The 14542-nt window shown below is 44.9% G+C and overlaps 1 protein-coding gene across 1 annotated transcript in view; it reads left to right on the forward strand.

Annotated features, from left to right (window-relative positions):
• The window catches only part of GALNT12 (polypeptide N-acetylgalactosaminyltransferase 12), a 33066-nt gene extending 18814 nt beyond the window's left edge, over positions 1 to 14252 (forward strand). Inside the window, exons 5-11 of the mRNA XM_011366312.2 lie at positions 460 to 645; positions 3362 to 3479; positions 4836 to 5012; positions 7097 to 7228; positions 9370 to 9483; positions 11351 to 11497; positions 13812 to 14252. Coding sequence (XP_011364614.1) covers positions 460 to 645; positions 3362 to 3479; positions 4836 to 5012; positions 7097 to 7228; positions 9370 to 9483; positions 11351 to 11497; positions 13812 to 13952 — 1015 coding nt within the window. The 3' untranslated portion in view covers positions 13953 to 14252. The remainder of the gene's footprint in view (positions 1 to 459; positions 646 to 3361; positions 3480 to 4835; positions 5013 to 7096; positions 7229 to 9369; positions 9484 to 11350; positions 11498 to 13811) is intronic.
• The last annotated feature ends 290 nt before the right edge of the window (positions 14253 to 14542 follow it).

Below are 14542 nucleotides of genomic sequence, written 5' to 3' on the forward strand. Positions count from 1 at the left end.
GAATTAGAATTTATATTCTAACTCCAAAGCTGATGGTTTGACCCTTTGGTCTGGATGCATCTCTGGACAGGGAGATAATTATTTCTTGACTCTTTATGATTCATTGTGATTAAATGAAGGAACATTTGGCAATCTTGAGAAATTGAAAATCTGCTTTCTGTTTTAAAAGTTGCCTTTGATTTTTATATGTTTAGTTAGAATAACCATAGATAGAATCAGAATATTAAAGCTGTGTGACGTTTCATATTAAGGCCAGAATCCTTGCTCCCTGCCTTCTCCCAAGCATCCCCCAAGATGGTCACCTGCCTGATATGGCTGCAGACACCTAGAATAACAGAAGCAGCAACACAGGTGTTCCTCCTTCCTAGTGGAAGGGTGAGGGGAGTTCATTCCTGAATTTCCGAATTGTTCTCCTGCGCCCGTCTACTTGGAGAGACAGGGTGTCCTGGATGTTTGCAGGATCCACGAAGAGGAGTCAGCAGTGGTGTGCCCTGTGATTGATGTGATCGACTGGAACACCTTTGAGTACCTGGGGAACTCTGGGGAGCCTCACATCGGCGGTTTTGACTGGAGGCTGGTGTTCACGTGGCATGTGGTTCCCACGAGGGAGAGGATGCGGATGCGGTCTCCCATCGATGTCATCAGGTCAGAGATTGACTTCTTCCAGTGAACCTCCTTGCATATGGCTAATGCGTCAGTGAAGGCCCTTGGGAGGAGATGATTAGCTGTTGTCCCCAGCTTGACCTTCTGTCAGAGCCTTTGTTGATTTTTATTAAAAATCTTTGCTATTGATAGATAAATGGATTTTATACTGGTATATATACTTATTTTTAAAATTCTGGTAAAATGCGTAACCTAAAATTTACCATTTTAACCATTTTTAAGTGTTCAATTCAGTGATATCAACCCCATTCATAGTATTGAGCAACGATCACTTCTACATATTTCCAGAACTTTTTCATCATCCTGTGCAGGAACTCTGTACCCATTAAGCAATGACTCCTCTTCTTCCGCGCCTCCAAACCCTGGTAACTTCTTTTCTATTTTCTGTCTCTAGAAATTTCCTTGTTCTAGAAACCTCACATAAGCGGAATCACACAATATTTGTCCTTTCGTGTCTGGCTTCTTTCACTTAACATGTTTGCAAGTTTCCTCTAGAATTTCATTCCTTTTTATGACCAAATAGTATTGTATATATGGCCACATTTTGTTAATCTACTCATCAGTTGATGGACACTTGGGTTGTTTCCACCATTTGGTTATTGTAAATAATGCTGCTGTGAGCATTGGTGTCCTATTGTCTGTTTGAGTCCCTGTTTTCAGTTCTTTGTGGTACATACATAAGAATGGAATTGCTGGGTCGTATGGTAAGTTCACATTTAACATTTTGAGGACACACTGTTAGGCATCTTTCAAACTGGAAGGTGGGCAGTAAGTGGACCTGGGGGTGGAAGAGCCAGCTTTGGCCAGCGGGTGAGCCCAGTAACGTGGGCTCAAAGGGAGCTCAGTTGCTCTGATTCTTGAGGTAATGAAAACATAGTCTGGCTTGTTCCTCCCTTTCCAAGTTCAGGACCAGGTGGGAGATGGATATAGGAGTCAGGTAGATAGAGATTGGGCGCCAGCTTTATTGCTGGTGTATTGAGCTAGAAATGGTGTCTTAGATCTGCACTCATGTTGGAGGTCGGGCCTTCTGAATCCTTCCACCGGAGGCCTGACCTTGAGGTGACCCACTGCTGGCTGGAGTGGAACAAGTGTGGAGATAGGATTGAGAGACGAGACCGGCGAGATAAATGAGGCCAAGTCACATCCAGCCTTGATGGCCAAGGAAAGAAAAGGTTTGAACCTTACCCTGAGAGGATAGTAGCCACTGAAGGGATTTTAGCTGCAAGTGACCTTTGCCTGTTGAATTCTTTAAAGATGGCGCTGGATGCCGTGTGGTTGGGGGCCTGGAGGAGATAGGGCTGTAGGCGGGGACATCATTTGGAGGCATCGCAGTCTTCCAGTGCAGGAGAAGATGGAGCAGAAGATGGAGGGAAAGGATAGACTCCAGTGCAGTGGAAGAAGTGGGGTAATGGGAATGCGGAAGGGAGGAATCGAGGATGGCTCCCAGGCTTTTGTAGAAGTTCTCAGGGAGCATCCTGCCCAGCCTCTCACTAAACAGGTTTGGAAACTGAGGCACAGAGTAAGAAGGATCTTACCCAGAGTCACATATCCAGCCTGTGATGCTGACATGAACTCCCATTGCCCACCCCACCCCCATACACATGCTTAGGGACATTGTGGCTAGCTGTCCTCCACATCGTGTCATATCCCAGAGCCTCAGTGTCCTCACCTGTGAAATAGGTATGAGCATACTCACCCAGCCTATTTCCTAGACTTTTAGAATGAACACACATGTAAGGGCTTCGTAGTCTAGAACCTTCCCTTCTACAAAGAATCTGGCTGTCCTTTTCTCAGTTGGCCTGGAGTTTGGAGTGTGCAAGAAAAACCAGTACTTTGTCAAGGCCCGGATGCACTGCTGGAGTATCTAAACATTTTAAACTTGGGTTCTTAATATTTTTCCCCGTTTGTGAATTTATTCTTTCATCTTGTTCTCTGTGGTGTGTTGAGCTTACAGCTTTCTGCTGTGGTAGAATAGAAGCCTTGGGCCATTTCCAAAACCAATGTAGGCTTCTAGAGGAACCTGGTAGGGGAAAAACAGGATTGGCCGAAGAAGCAGGCCAAAGCCTGTGTCTGTGTCCTAGAGGGGAGACTGCTCAATCTGGAGAGGAACGGCCCTCGGGAGCTTTAAGATACCAGTTGCCTATTATGATCTATCTACTCACCAGCCTCTAGAGAGCATCTGTGAGTGCCTGCACGGTGCCTGAGTGACCTGTGCCACCAGACAGTGACCTGGCACCTGCCATTCTCTCGAGGAACATGGTCTGTCTCCTCGTTTCTTATGTTTGTCTACGCTTCTGAAAGCACAGGGTTTCTCTCACCCTTAGGCCTTCGCTCATGCTGATATCTTCTTGGAGAACCATTCCATTCCTTTTCTTGGCTAACTCCCCTTTGTTCTGCAGACCCTACCCTCCAAGAAACTGAGCTCCTCCCACCCCTATGCCCCATGTTCCCACATGGCTCAGGGTGACCTTAGTTAACACACTTCTCATACACAGAGCTCTCTTTGCCTATTGAGATGTCTGTGCACTTCCCCAGGACAGGAACGGTGGGGTACATCTTCTTCCAGGCCCAGCCTAGTGCTGGGCAGAGCATGAGCTCAGGGTACTCTTAGAGATGGAGGATGGGACTGAAGGGCTTGTGGTGGGAAGGGATGGTTTCCTGCTGCTGGCATTGCAACGTGGATCTCACACTCTCCCAGGTCTCCAACAATGGCTGGTGGGCTGTTTGCTGTGAGTAAGAAATATTTTGAATATCTGGGGTCTTATGATACAGGAATGGAAGTTTGGGGAGGAGAAAACCTCGAATTCTCCTTTAGGGTAAGTATCCACTCTTCTCTTCGGACTCATTCTTAACCTATTCTCTCTCTCTCTTTCTTTCTTCTCTCTCTTTGGGAATGGTGAGATTTTATGAGATCCTGGTAGACTTTACCTCCATATTGGCAATTTATTCGGCAATCCTGAAAGATGATAATGGCACATGCATCCTATAAACATGCTTGTCTTCTTTTTGAACTTCTAAAAATATATACTTTTATTACTTTTGGGGCAGGAAACGGGCCTTGCAAGTCACCTAGTTCTTTTCTCTCACTACAGCAAGGAGGAACTGAGGCCCTCCTTGTGGGGAAGTGACTTGCTCAAGGAGTGGGTGGCAGAGAATAGACTAAAACTCAGGTCCCTGCCTTCTAATCCCACCTTTTGGAGACTTGATTTGCTTAACTATTTATGAAGCAGCCTCTTTATTTAGCAGAGTGTCTTTAAAACTTTGACACATATAGAATTGTTGAGGAAACTTGTTAAAAAAACAGATATAGGCCCAGTCTCCTGACAGTTTCAGTGGATTTATGGCAGGGACTGGGAATCTGCCTTTTGTAACATGCTCACCTACCAGTTTTTCTGTACATGACCACAGATGATGCTCCTTTGAGAAATCCCGAGCATTTCAGTGGATTTTCCAGTTAATCAAACCTTGCGTTTTAAGTATCGAAACCTTATGTCAATGTTAGTGCTTTTCAATAGCAATTTTTAATATTTCATATGGTTTCCTGCTTAAAAAGTTACTCAAAAATCAAGAATTTGGCCTTTCACCAAAGACTCACACCCCCATCCTAAGTACCAGTTGCTATCCTTGATCATACCTCCTGTGGACAGTGAAGTCCATGGCCATTTGCCCCAGCATGAAATGGCCCCAGAGGACTCAGCCCATTGAGAGTTTTATGGTGTGCTTTTAATGGTCTTTCTGCCTTTTCCCTAGGTGTCAGGCTGCTCTGCTTTCCTCTAGAAGGTCTTCCTTTTCCCCTTCCAAACCTCTCTTCTTACTTGCTGCTTTCCTATCTTCTGGGGCTAGGAGATCAGGTAATCAGCCTGTGTTTTACATAATGAGTAAATGGGTTCCCAGCGAGGTCAGCTATGGGTGCTCCTCTGAGTCAAGTGCATGAGCTTTAGTGCATGGACTTTGGGGTCTTGGTTTGGGGGCTCGTTTGTCTTTGAGGCTGATTTCTTACTCTGACTGCATTCTGTGGTCTGACTGCTGGGAAAGTGGCTTCCTGCCCCATGGAGGGTGAGGGCTTGGCAGTGTTCGTCGTGACTTTTGCACCTGGCCTCCTCGCTATAGGTATCGTGGACCAGCACCTCATTCCCTGCTCGCCCACCGCAGCCTCTTTGCTTTGTGTGCAGATCTGGCAGTGCGGTGGGACTCTGGAGATACACCCGTGTTCTCACGTTGGCCACGTTTTCCCCAAGCAAGCACCCTACTCTCGCACAAAGGCTCTGGCCAACAGTGTCCGTGCAGCTGAAGTGTGGATGGATGAATTTAAAGAGCTCTACTACCATCGAAACCCCCACGCCCGTTTGGTGAGTTCCCAGGACCACCCATACTCCATCTGACCTCAGTGAACAAAAGCAGCTTCCACACCGTGGTAGACCTGGTTCCAGAAAAAGAGAATTAATTGGGTGCTCATGATACATGGGAAAACTTCATTTCTTCACTTATAATATACAGTTGATTCTCATTATTTGCAGTGGTTATGTTCTGTATAGACACCGCAAACATTGAATTTGGGAATACTGAACCGTCATCGCTCCTGGGGGAATACACAGTTAGGTTCCTGCAAGCCTCTTGCAGGTTGACAGTTTTTGTCCATTGATTAATACTTAGGTTGGTTATGTGTGTTTCTGTTTAAAGATAACCTAACTTAATATATTATTATTATTGATTCATTACATCGAATTCACACCCAACAGCACTTTCATTGATGCCTGAACTGCACTAAGCTTATCAAACATATATTTTCTCTGTCAGGCACATCACGGCCTTCTTGCACTGAGGAACACTAAACAGCACTTCAGTACTATGCTTGGGGGCCTTTTTAAACAGTGAAATCACCAACACAAAGCACAAGAGCTTGGCACTAAACAGATCATCGACAGGGCACTTGTTTGCAGTGTGAGAGCTGAAATGCAACTTCAACTGGGAACTCGCACATTGGCCCATCCAAATTTTTTGCCACTCTGCACATGACTGAAAGCATGAAAAAACCACCAGTATTGATTTTAGGGTTACAAACAACAGATAGGTCTACTGCCTCCGCACAGGCCAGCTCTGCACACTGCAGGATGGAGTGCTCACTTACCCTGCATTCACATAACTAAGAGGGCCACTGGGCAAGACAAGAGGGTCTGCTCCAAGACCTCTTTCCCAGCCACTTGATGAAAATCTCCTGATTCCTTACAGCAGCCCTTCAGGGCAGCTCTGGATTTTTCATTTTATAGATGAGAAAACCGAAGCTCAGAGAGTGATTTAAGGAACTTGCCCCAGACCTTGTGGCCGATGGGGCAGAACTGGGCCTGGGGCGTGCACACTCCAGAGGACCTCTCTGCTCTGCACAGCCCTGTGGACCCTGCCCTGGCTTCCTCCAGCCTGTCTCTGCCTCTGGGCTTCACGGTCATGGCTTCTTCTGTCTCGCCCAAGACTGCAGGGTAGAAGCATCTGCTCTTCCTTGTCACCCAGTCTGGAGCTCTCAGTCCCCTCTTCCTGAGAATCCTCAAAGAACAGTATGGTAGAGGGGGACACCACATTCACCTCTTGTCCTAATGCCCAACAGCTGAGTGTTGAAATGGACCTTCAGTTGAAGATGAGGGCGCTGTAACTCTCATCAAAGAATGAACTTCTGGAAAATAAGCAGAAATCTGAAATTTTATTCAAATGCTTTTCCTTATCATTACTATTTTGTTAAATATTTAACCTATCAAACTTTGATAGTTTAATATCATAGCACGGAGACAGTCATATCTTGGCACTCAGCATGGCTCTTGTGGCTGCACGTTTGCCATGCTAAATAGATGCTTTTATTATTCAAAAGTTCTTAAACCTTGGTTTTGTCCAGAAAACTATCCTTCCACAAGTATTTGTTGTAGCTTTTTGCTCTTACCATTGTAAGTATATATTTAGACTTCAACATAGTGAGCACAGTAGAAGGTTTTCATTCATGATTACATCTAGAATACTTACCTGTGTTTGAAAGGGAATGTTCAGATATCAGCAGCGAATCAGAATGTGATGGCATATGTGCGCTACTGGCTTTTCGTTGATCTGTGATCACACGCTCATCGATGAGGTATGGGTCCAGGGATCCAGTGCAGCTTCGAGATTTGGCTTCCTGATCCCATCAGCAAGAGCTTTGTGTCCTTCCCTTGTGCACCTGGCCACACCTCCCCGTAGTGAGAGCACCGCGGAGTGTAATCATGTGACAGTTTCTTTTACTAGCGTGCTGCCACTATGTCTGAGGCTGTTTTTTATCCTCTGTGCCCTGCACAGGGCCCAGCACACAATAAGTGCTCAATAAAATCTCACTGCGTGTGTGAACATCGTTGGAGAGAGGGGCTTTAATAGGAAGCACTGTGACCTGCAGGGCCTCATCATTTTGTTGTTTTCTCAGGAGCCCTTTGGGGACGTGACAGAGAGGAGGCAGCTTCGTGCCAAGCTCCAGTGTAAGGACTTCAAGTGGTTCTTAGAGACTGTGTATCCAGAACTGCATGTGCCTGAAGACAGGCCTGGCTTCTTCGGGATGGTGAGCAAGGCGGGCCCATGGTGGGCAGGGAGCTCCTAGACCCCAGGTCTGATCAACAAACCCAGGGCAAGAAAGGCCCCTTTGTAGGGACTGCTGGCTTCTCCCATCCCTGTACCCACCCCCTTTCATCCACTGAGTGTCTGGGGTTCAGGTCCAGAATGTCAGCCCCAGGAGCCATCTCGAAATTGACAAGTGTAAGCCTCCCATTTTATAAATGAGGAAAACAAGGCTCACTTGATGTTTCCGTGTCCTAGTTTTGACTAACACCTTATCATATTACTTCAAGTCTCAGTGACTGAATCAGTTAATGATTCCCAACTCAGGGATCCACAAAGGCAGTAGCAGGGAAAGGAGAATCACTTCTGTTATTTCGAAAAACGTAAAAGAAATGTTTCCGAGATGAGGCCAGCTAAAATGTCCGGTGCCTTTGGCTTCTGCTAGGAACTGCATCAGGCTAGTGAGGGACATGCTGGTTTTCCATCCCATAAGTCTTCAGTAAACACAAAGCAGGATATTAATGCTTTAAATTCAGTTTTCATTATGAAAGTGTTCAATACAGAAATGCAGAGAGAATGGTATAATGATCTCTGTCCTTGAAATTCTGGAATTACCAAGATTTTGCTTCTCTTGTTTTCCCTCTCCTCCGCTCCTTTGTTCCACCCTCCTACATTTTTCTTTTTTTAAGCAAACCCAAGGTATTGTGTCATTTTACTCCTATATACTTCAGAATGCATCTCAATGAGATTTGGACATTCTCCTACAAAACCACAGACCATTATCTCCCCTAATCGAATGAACGATAATTTCTTGGTATCATTTAATATCCAGCCCTTAATCAGATTCCTCCAAATTTTCAAATTTCTCTTGGTGTGGTTGGCGAGTTCCCACTGGGATCCTAACAAGGTCTAGATATTTCATGAGATCGCTGCATCTTTTCTCCTAAGTCTAATCTAAAGCAATTCCCTTTTTTTTCCCCTTTGGCTACAGCATCAGTTGTCCTGTAGTGGGCCTTACTCTTAGAATTACCTAATTTATTTTGTTTCTGTGTGATGACTTTTAAATTGTGCCACTCTCTCCCCCATGTTTCTTTAAAATGAAATGAGGTCTAAAGATTTGATGGAGTCGGATCAACCTTTTTAGCAAGAACACTTCACGGGTGTGCTCTGCATTCATAATGTGTCACGGTGGGAGCATGTAATGTCTGGTCTTCCTGCCTTTCATGATAAGATTGATCAGTGGGTTCATGGAGAGTCACCTGGACGTCACAAAGGAACGTTCCCAGGTTCCTTTAACGCAGAGCTCTCAAGAATGTGGAAGGCTGTGCTTTCCTTACGAGCCAGTGGATTGTGGAATCCTTTCTATATGGCTGAGTCTGGTCATGTGAACTAGGCTAGTTAAGGATGAACAAGGGCCAGGCCAGGAGTGGAGTTTAGGACTCACTGTTGAGGGTTCTTTGAACTCATCAGGAAGGGATTTGGAAAATACTTGAATTTTTCCCTGGGAGGCTCCTAGAAGGGAGGAAGGCGCATGGAATCTCCCATGGCGCTTTGTTCTTGGAGTGATTAAAGGATTTTAGAGCCAGAAGATACCTTAGTGGTGATGTTAGATAAGACAATGTCGAGTGATGGAGTCAGAGGTCCTGGACTGAAGGCTCAGGTATCTCCACTTACTTGTTGTGAGACCTTGGGGAAGTCATTGGCTCTTTGTGTTATGCTGTTCCTATAGTCTAGAATGGTGAACTTCTGATCTGAGGTATGCTGAGTCTCTTAATTGGGGGTTCCTTTGCAGATGCATAATAGCAGGAGCTCCTTGGTGTATATGCCAAGTGACAACTCAGCAATGTTTGGACTAGTGCAGCAGTTAGGCTACACTAATGACAAACGAACAGGTATGAACTTTCAGGCCATAAAAAGTTAATCTCTCTGATCCTCAGGTTTATCACGTTAAAATGGGTCTTATGATTCCTGCCTATGGTATAGATTGAGAAAGCACATTTAAAACTAGAACTGTAACGGGCTGTTACCGTTGACACCAGTTCTTGAGGCAGGTGCTTCTCTCACTGTTCACCTTCCTTCAGAACCTTGGGTGGAATCTGTCGTGTATAAATCTGGACCAAAACTCCACCTTTATGTTTTATTTAGCTCCAGAACAAAGGACTAAAAGATTACTGCTTTGACTATAACCCTCCCAATGAACACGATATCACGGGACACCAGGTCCACTTGTATCTCTGTCATGGGATGGGTCAGAACCAGGTACGTGCTGTTTCTCTGTACCTTGACCTTCTCAGGCAGGGGGAAGACAGCGGAGGCCCTATGTTCAAGGGGTCGTTGGCATGGGCCTCTAACGAGGGAAATGAGGAGAAAGCTGTGTGTTTTTTAAAAATTAAATATTTGCAGTTTCTTTCATTATAAAAGTAACATGTGCTCATTAAAGAACATTTGGGAAATTTGAAAAAGTAGAAGCAAATAATGAAGGACAGGACCCAGAGCAACCGCCATTATAATTAAGACATATTTACTTCCCACCTTTTTTTTAATGCATGGCCTTTGGATTATGTGTTTTAAATAGTTGTTATCATATGTCTATATGTTTTATATTCGTATTTACATTTACCTCATCGTACTTGTATTGTTGGACACCTTTGAGAATATCGTTCTTAATGGCCTCTTAATACACCTTTGTGTGGCTGTATTACTGTTTAGTTACTGATCTCCAGCCTCCTAGTTTTTGCAGTTGTAAATAACCCCACCACTAACATCTTCGGTCAGAAAAAAAAAAAAAAGGAAAAAAACAACAGTTCTATATTTTAGATGACTTTCTTAGAATTTATTCTTAAATGGAATTATGGGTTTTGATGCAAAGTGCCACACTGCAAATTAGTGTTTAGGGCAGTTATCCCAGCTGGGGACCTAGGGGATCTGTCCGAGTTAATTGCTGTACTTCAGGCTGGGCAGGGGGTCAAGTTCTGGAGGATCTGAGGACCAGAACAGGACCCCAACCCAGGAGAGCAGATGGGCCCACCAGAGGGGACCCGTGGAGGACTCAGGAGATGAGTGAAGCATTGGTTCTGGACCTTGAAAACCTTACTGTCCTAAGAGGTGTCAGACACTAGAGACGAAGGGGTGGGGATTCAAGTTTTCTTCCAACCTGGAGCCTCCCCAGTTCCATTTGAATAGTAAGCCCCCTTATGTTCAACAGTAAACTTTCATAATTCAGACCCCTACAACCTTGAGTTATTCACGTTCTTCGACACTTTTGAGAACGCTCCTCCTCAAAGGCGGTCCCCCAACTGGTACCATCAGCATCACCTGAGGCCTTAGAAGTGCACATGCCCAGACCCGTCCTGTCTCTCCTGAACCCCAGTCTCTTAACCAGCTTTCTGGGAATTTCATGTGAGGGGCATTGCTCCACCTGCCTTAAGAACAGCCACCTGTGTCAGAATCTCCTGGAAGGGAGAGGCTGGGACAGGGTGGACAGGTGGATGAACGTCTTGTTAACAGTGTAAAACTGTAGCTTCCTAGGCCCCTTCTCAGACTGAAGGAACCCTCTTTCCCTCTCTGGGATGGGACCGGAGTCAGTATTTTTCTGAGGCACACTAGAGGAGGAAATCCATTGTTCTGCCTCCCACTAGCAGTCATGTTGCCTGCTTGTGCAGAGAACTTTATTCTTTCTAAGGCACAGTTGCACTCATTGTGTTTGTGAAAGAGGAGAAAGAAAGGACTGAAGGAAAGGAGAGGAAGTTGGCTGGTCACGGTCACAGAGAGCTCCCAAGTGCTGGCCCTGGGGCTGGTGCATTTTCTTTCCTGCACTTCTGCACCAACACAGGGCTAGGCACAGTGGGCACGGGGTGACCCAGGCACCAGCCCCGCTCTCGCTGTCTAGCACCCGAGGTGGGCACAAGAAAGGGTCCCTCTATTTGCACTCTCTAAGTGCCACACCAGGGTGTACGGATTGCTGTGTGGACATGCAGGAGGCCAACCGGTCAGTCCATTGTTGGTGGGGGAGGGGAAAGTGAGAGACCTCAGCCGCCATGCTCTCGTAACCCCGGGTTCTCATCCACTGATTCCCTTCTCTCCACATCAGAGGGTAACTGACGCCTGTTGGCTGCTCCATTTTTAGTTTTTTGAGTACACATCCCAGAGAGAAATTCGCTATAACACCCATCAGCCAGAGGCCTGCATAGCTGTGGAGGCAGGAACGGATATTCTCATCATGCATCTCTGTGAGGAAACGGCCCCAGAGAACCAGAAGTTCATCTTGCAGGAGGTAAGTGAGCTGTCTCATTTCTTCCTTGCTGCGGGGCCCCTGGGCTTCAGAGAGGAGCATGGAAGTAAAGCTTGCTGTCTGGCACAGTCCCAGTGAGTCTCAGGGATGCAGCCACAAACAGAAGACCGGGAACTTCACGGCGACCCCTAGCCCGTGGCCACAGTAGTGGAGTCCCAGTGTCCGGTGTCAGCGTGCTTTCCTTCTTTCTTCACTGTTGACTCCCTTTCGATCTTTCCATCCTCTTACACCTTGAGCTGAAATGGGAAGAGGAGCTGTCGCAGATGCATTTGAAGATGAAATGAGGTTTAAACAAGTGAAACAAGTCGCTAAAGTATAAGGATGGGAGGTGAGATGCAGGTATAAGTCACTCCACTTCTCTACGCTTCCTTTTTCCCTGCCTTGTCTTAACTTTAGTGACAGCTAGATATACGACCAGGAATATTCTTTGAAAATTGGGAAGTTCTATAGAGATTAGTTGTTACTTGCGGTATAATAACCAAGAAAAGATCTCTCTAAGGGAGTTGTTGAGTTGGAATTGGGTTGTTAATTCAGGCCTGAAAGGCACTAGCCCCATCATATTTGCAGTAAGCCTGTGATGGGACTCATAAATCAGTCATATCCTTTGACTCACTAAAAAGCACTTGAGGGAATAAAGCCAAAGAAAGTAATTCAAAAGAAAGAATTAGTTCTCTTTTATCTCTGTGGGAAGCTTTCATTCCCAGCCTGGCTTTAGGGTTGGTAAGATTCGTCTAGACTGCTTATAAATGAGTTAATTCTAAGTATGATTAGAAGATGGAGTATGTTTTTCTGTAGAAAATGTTATGAAATTTTCAGATTACCTTGAAAAGCCCAGCACCATAGTGCTTTCTATGTGATATAAAAAATAAGAGAGAAAATAGTTCAGCACACACCAAAAGTCTGCAATCCTCTGCAATGCCCTCCTCCGTCTTGTCTTCCTTTCAACGGGAAGTCATGGTAAGCCCTGAAGGAATAGTAATGCAAGATAGAGACCATAAAATTGCTTTGAAATGCCATTAAAATTTTATCTTCAATTTCAGTGACCATTTAAGGGAAAGTAAGACTTCAGAAGGGTGGGGGGAGGGGCGCTTACAGGCGTACCTCAGAAATATTGCAGGCTTGGTTCCAGACCACTGCAATAAAGCAAATATTGCAATAAAGTGAGTCACGAATTTTTTGGTTGCCCAGTACATAGAAAAGTGATGTTTGTACTATACTGTAGTCTATTAAGCATGCCATAGTGTTATGTCTAAAAGAAATGTATGTACCTTCATTAAAAAAATAACTTTATTGCTAAAAGATACCCACCATCATCTGAGCCTTTGGCAAGTCCTAATCTTTTTGCTGGTGGATGGTCTTACCTTCAGTTTGTAAAAAGTGCAATATCTGTGAGGTGCAATAAAACAAATGCAATAAAATGAGGTAGGCTTCTTTACTTTCACGTTACTCTAAAGGCAGCTTACGAGCACTTTTAAGGGTTTTTTGGGGGGTTAATATTTTTGAGATTCTATTGCATCTGATTGTATTTCTAAAGCTTCTCTTGCCCTGGAACAGGTAGGTATCTCACTTGTTCTGTCCGTTTGTTGTTCCGCCCGTGATTAAGTTCCTTGGGGGCGTACAGCTTACAAAAGAGAGAATTGGAGGGAAAAGAGAAACTCCAGAACCGCAGGGAGAGGTTTGCTTAGTTAACTCAGCAACAATTGAGAAAAAGGAGAGAAGGAGGAGGCGTTTAAAGAGGATCATGGTCTTTCGGGTTTGGGAATTGGCATGGTCTGTAGAACCCACTTCCTCTCTGGTAACTTGCCCCCTCCCTCGGCTGGTCTGTAGCTGAGCTGGGACTAAAGCCAAATTTCCTGACTCCCCGCTTAAATGCATAAACGAAAGAGGTCACCAAGGATGGAATTAGTCGACCTAAGAGGAAGAGATTAATAAAAGATCTTTGGTCCTGATTTCCCTGAAGGCAAAGAAAAGCTGTGAGGATGGGAGGTAGGGTCTGACAGATCCCCAGAGAAGCCAGCAGGTGGCACCATCAGCCCTGACAGTGGAGTTGGGGCTGTGAAGCGCTCCTGGGAAAAGCTGACATGACGCATGTCTGTGTGTGCCTGGCCGTCTCTCTGCTTGGACCGTGGACAGTCCTGGGTTGCCTTTATACATGCAGACACTTAATGCTCAGTAAATGTTTCTGAAATGATAAAAGTCACCAAGAGCACATAAGAACACATTTTAAGGAAGAAGATACTTTCTGAGGAATTGCTTAGATTGCTCTTGAACATCCAATGTCTATTCTCTTTTGTAGGATGGTTCTTTGTTTCACATACAGTCCAATAAATGTGTTCAGGCTGAGAGGATGGCATACCGTGACAGTTTCGTGCCACGCTTACGGGACTGCACCAGCTCGGAACATCAGAAATGGTTTTTCAAGGAACGCATGCTATAAAGTGTCACTGTACTAAGGAGCCTGTCAGAGAAAACGGGGGACCCCTGGACTCTGTACCAACAGAGACTTAGCTGAGTACAGTGACAGACCCACCGAAACTTGGCTGCTCTACTCCCGTAAGGAAATTATTGTGCAATTTGTAAAAGTGGTGTTGGATATAGTATGAATGTGAATGAGCTTTCTACTGATTTTGAAAACTTTAAAATTGTTCCCCAACACCCTGTTTTCAAAGGGTAATCATAAAATGTTAGCTCTTGGTATTCAGAGAATTAAAAACCTTTATTTTTCTATCAAGATGTATATTCTACTATTGTGACTTTTTATTCCCCCTAGCAAAAAAGTAAATATTTTATTTTGGTATTCGCAAAGATTTCCAGGTATGAAGACGTTTGCACATGTGGACATTAGGCTCATGTAATGGACTTCGCCTGAACTGATAATACTTCAGATGTTGGGTTAGATTTTTCTCATCGTGGATTGATGGACAGTGTGAACATCGTACTGATTCCTCAGGTCGTCGAGATAACCTAGATTTATTTAATCAAGAATGCTATTTGATTATGTGTCACTACCATAGTCAAACCTCCAGT

This window comes from Pteropus vampyrus, unplaced genomic scaffold (genome assembly GCF_000151845.1).
Source record: "Pteropus vampyrus isolate Shadow unplaced genomic scaffold, Pvam_2.0 Scaffold123, whole genome shotgun sequence".
NCBI classification, from domain to species: domain Eukaryota; kingdom Metazoa; phylum Chordata; class Mammalia; order Chiroptera; family Pteropodidae; genus Pteropus; species Pteropus vampyrus.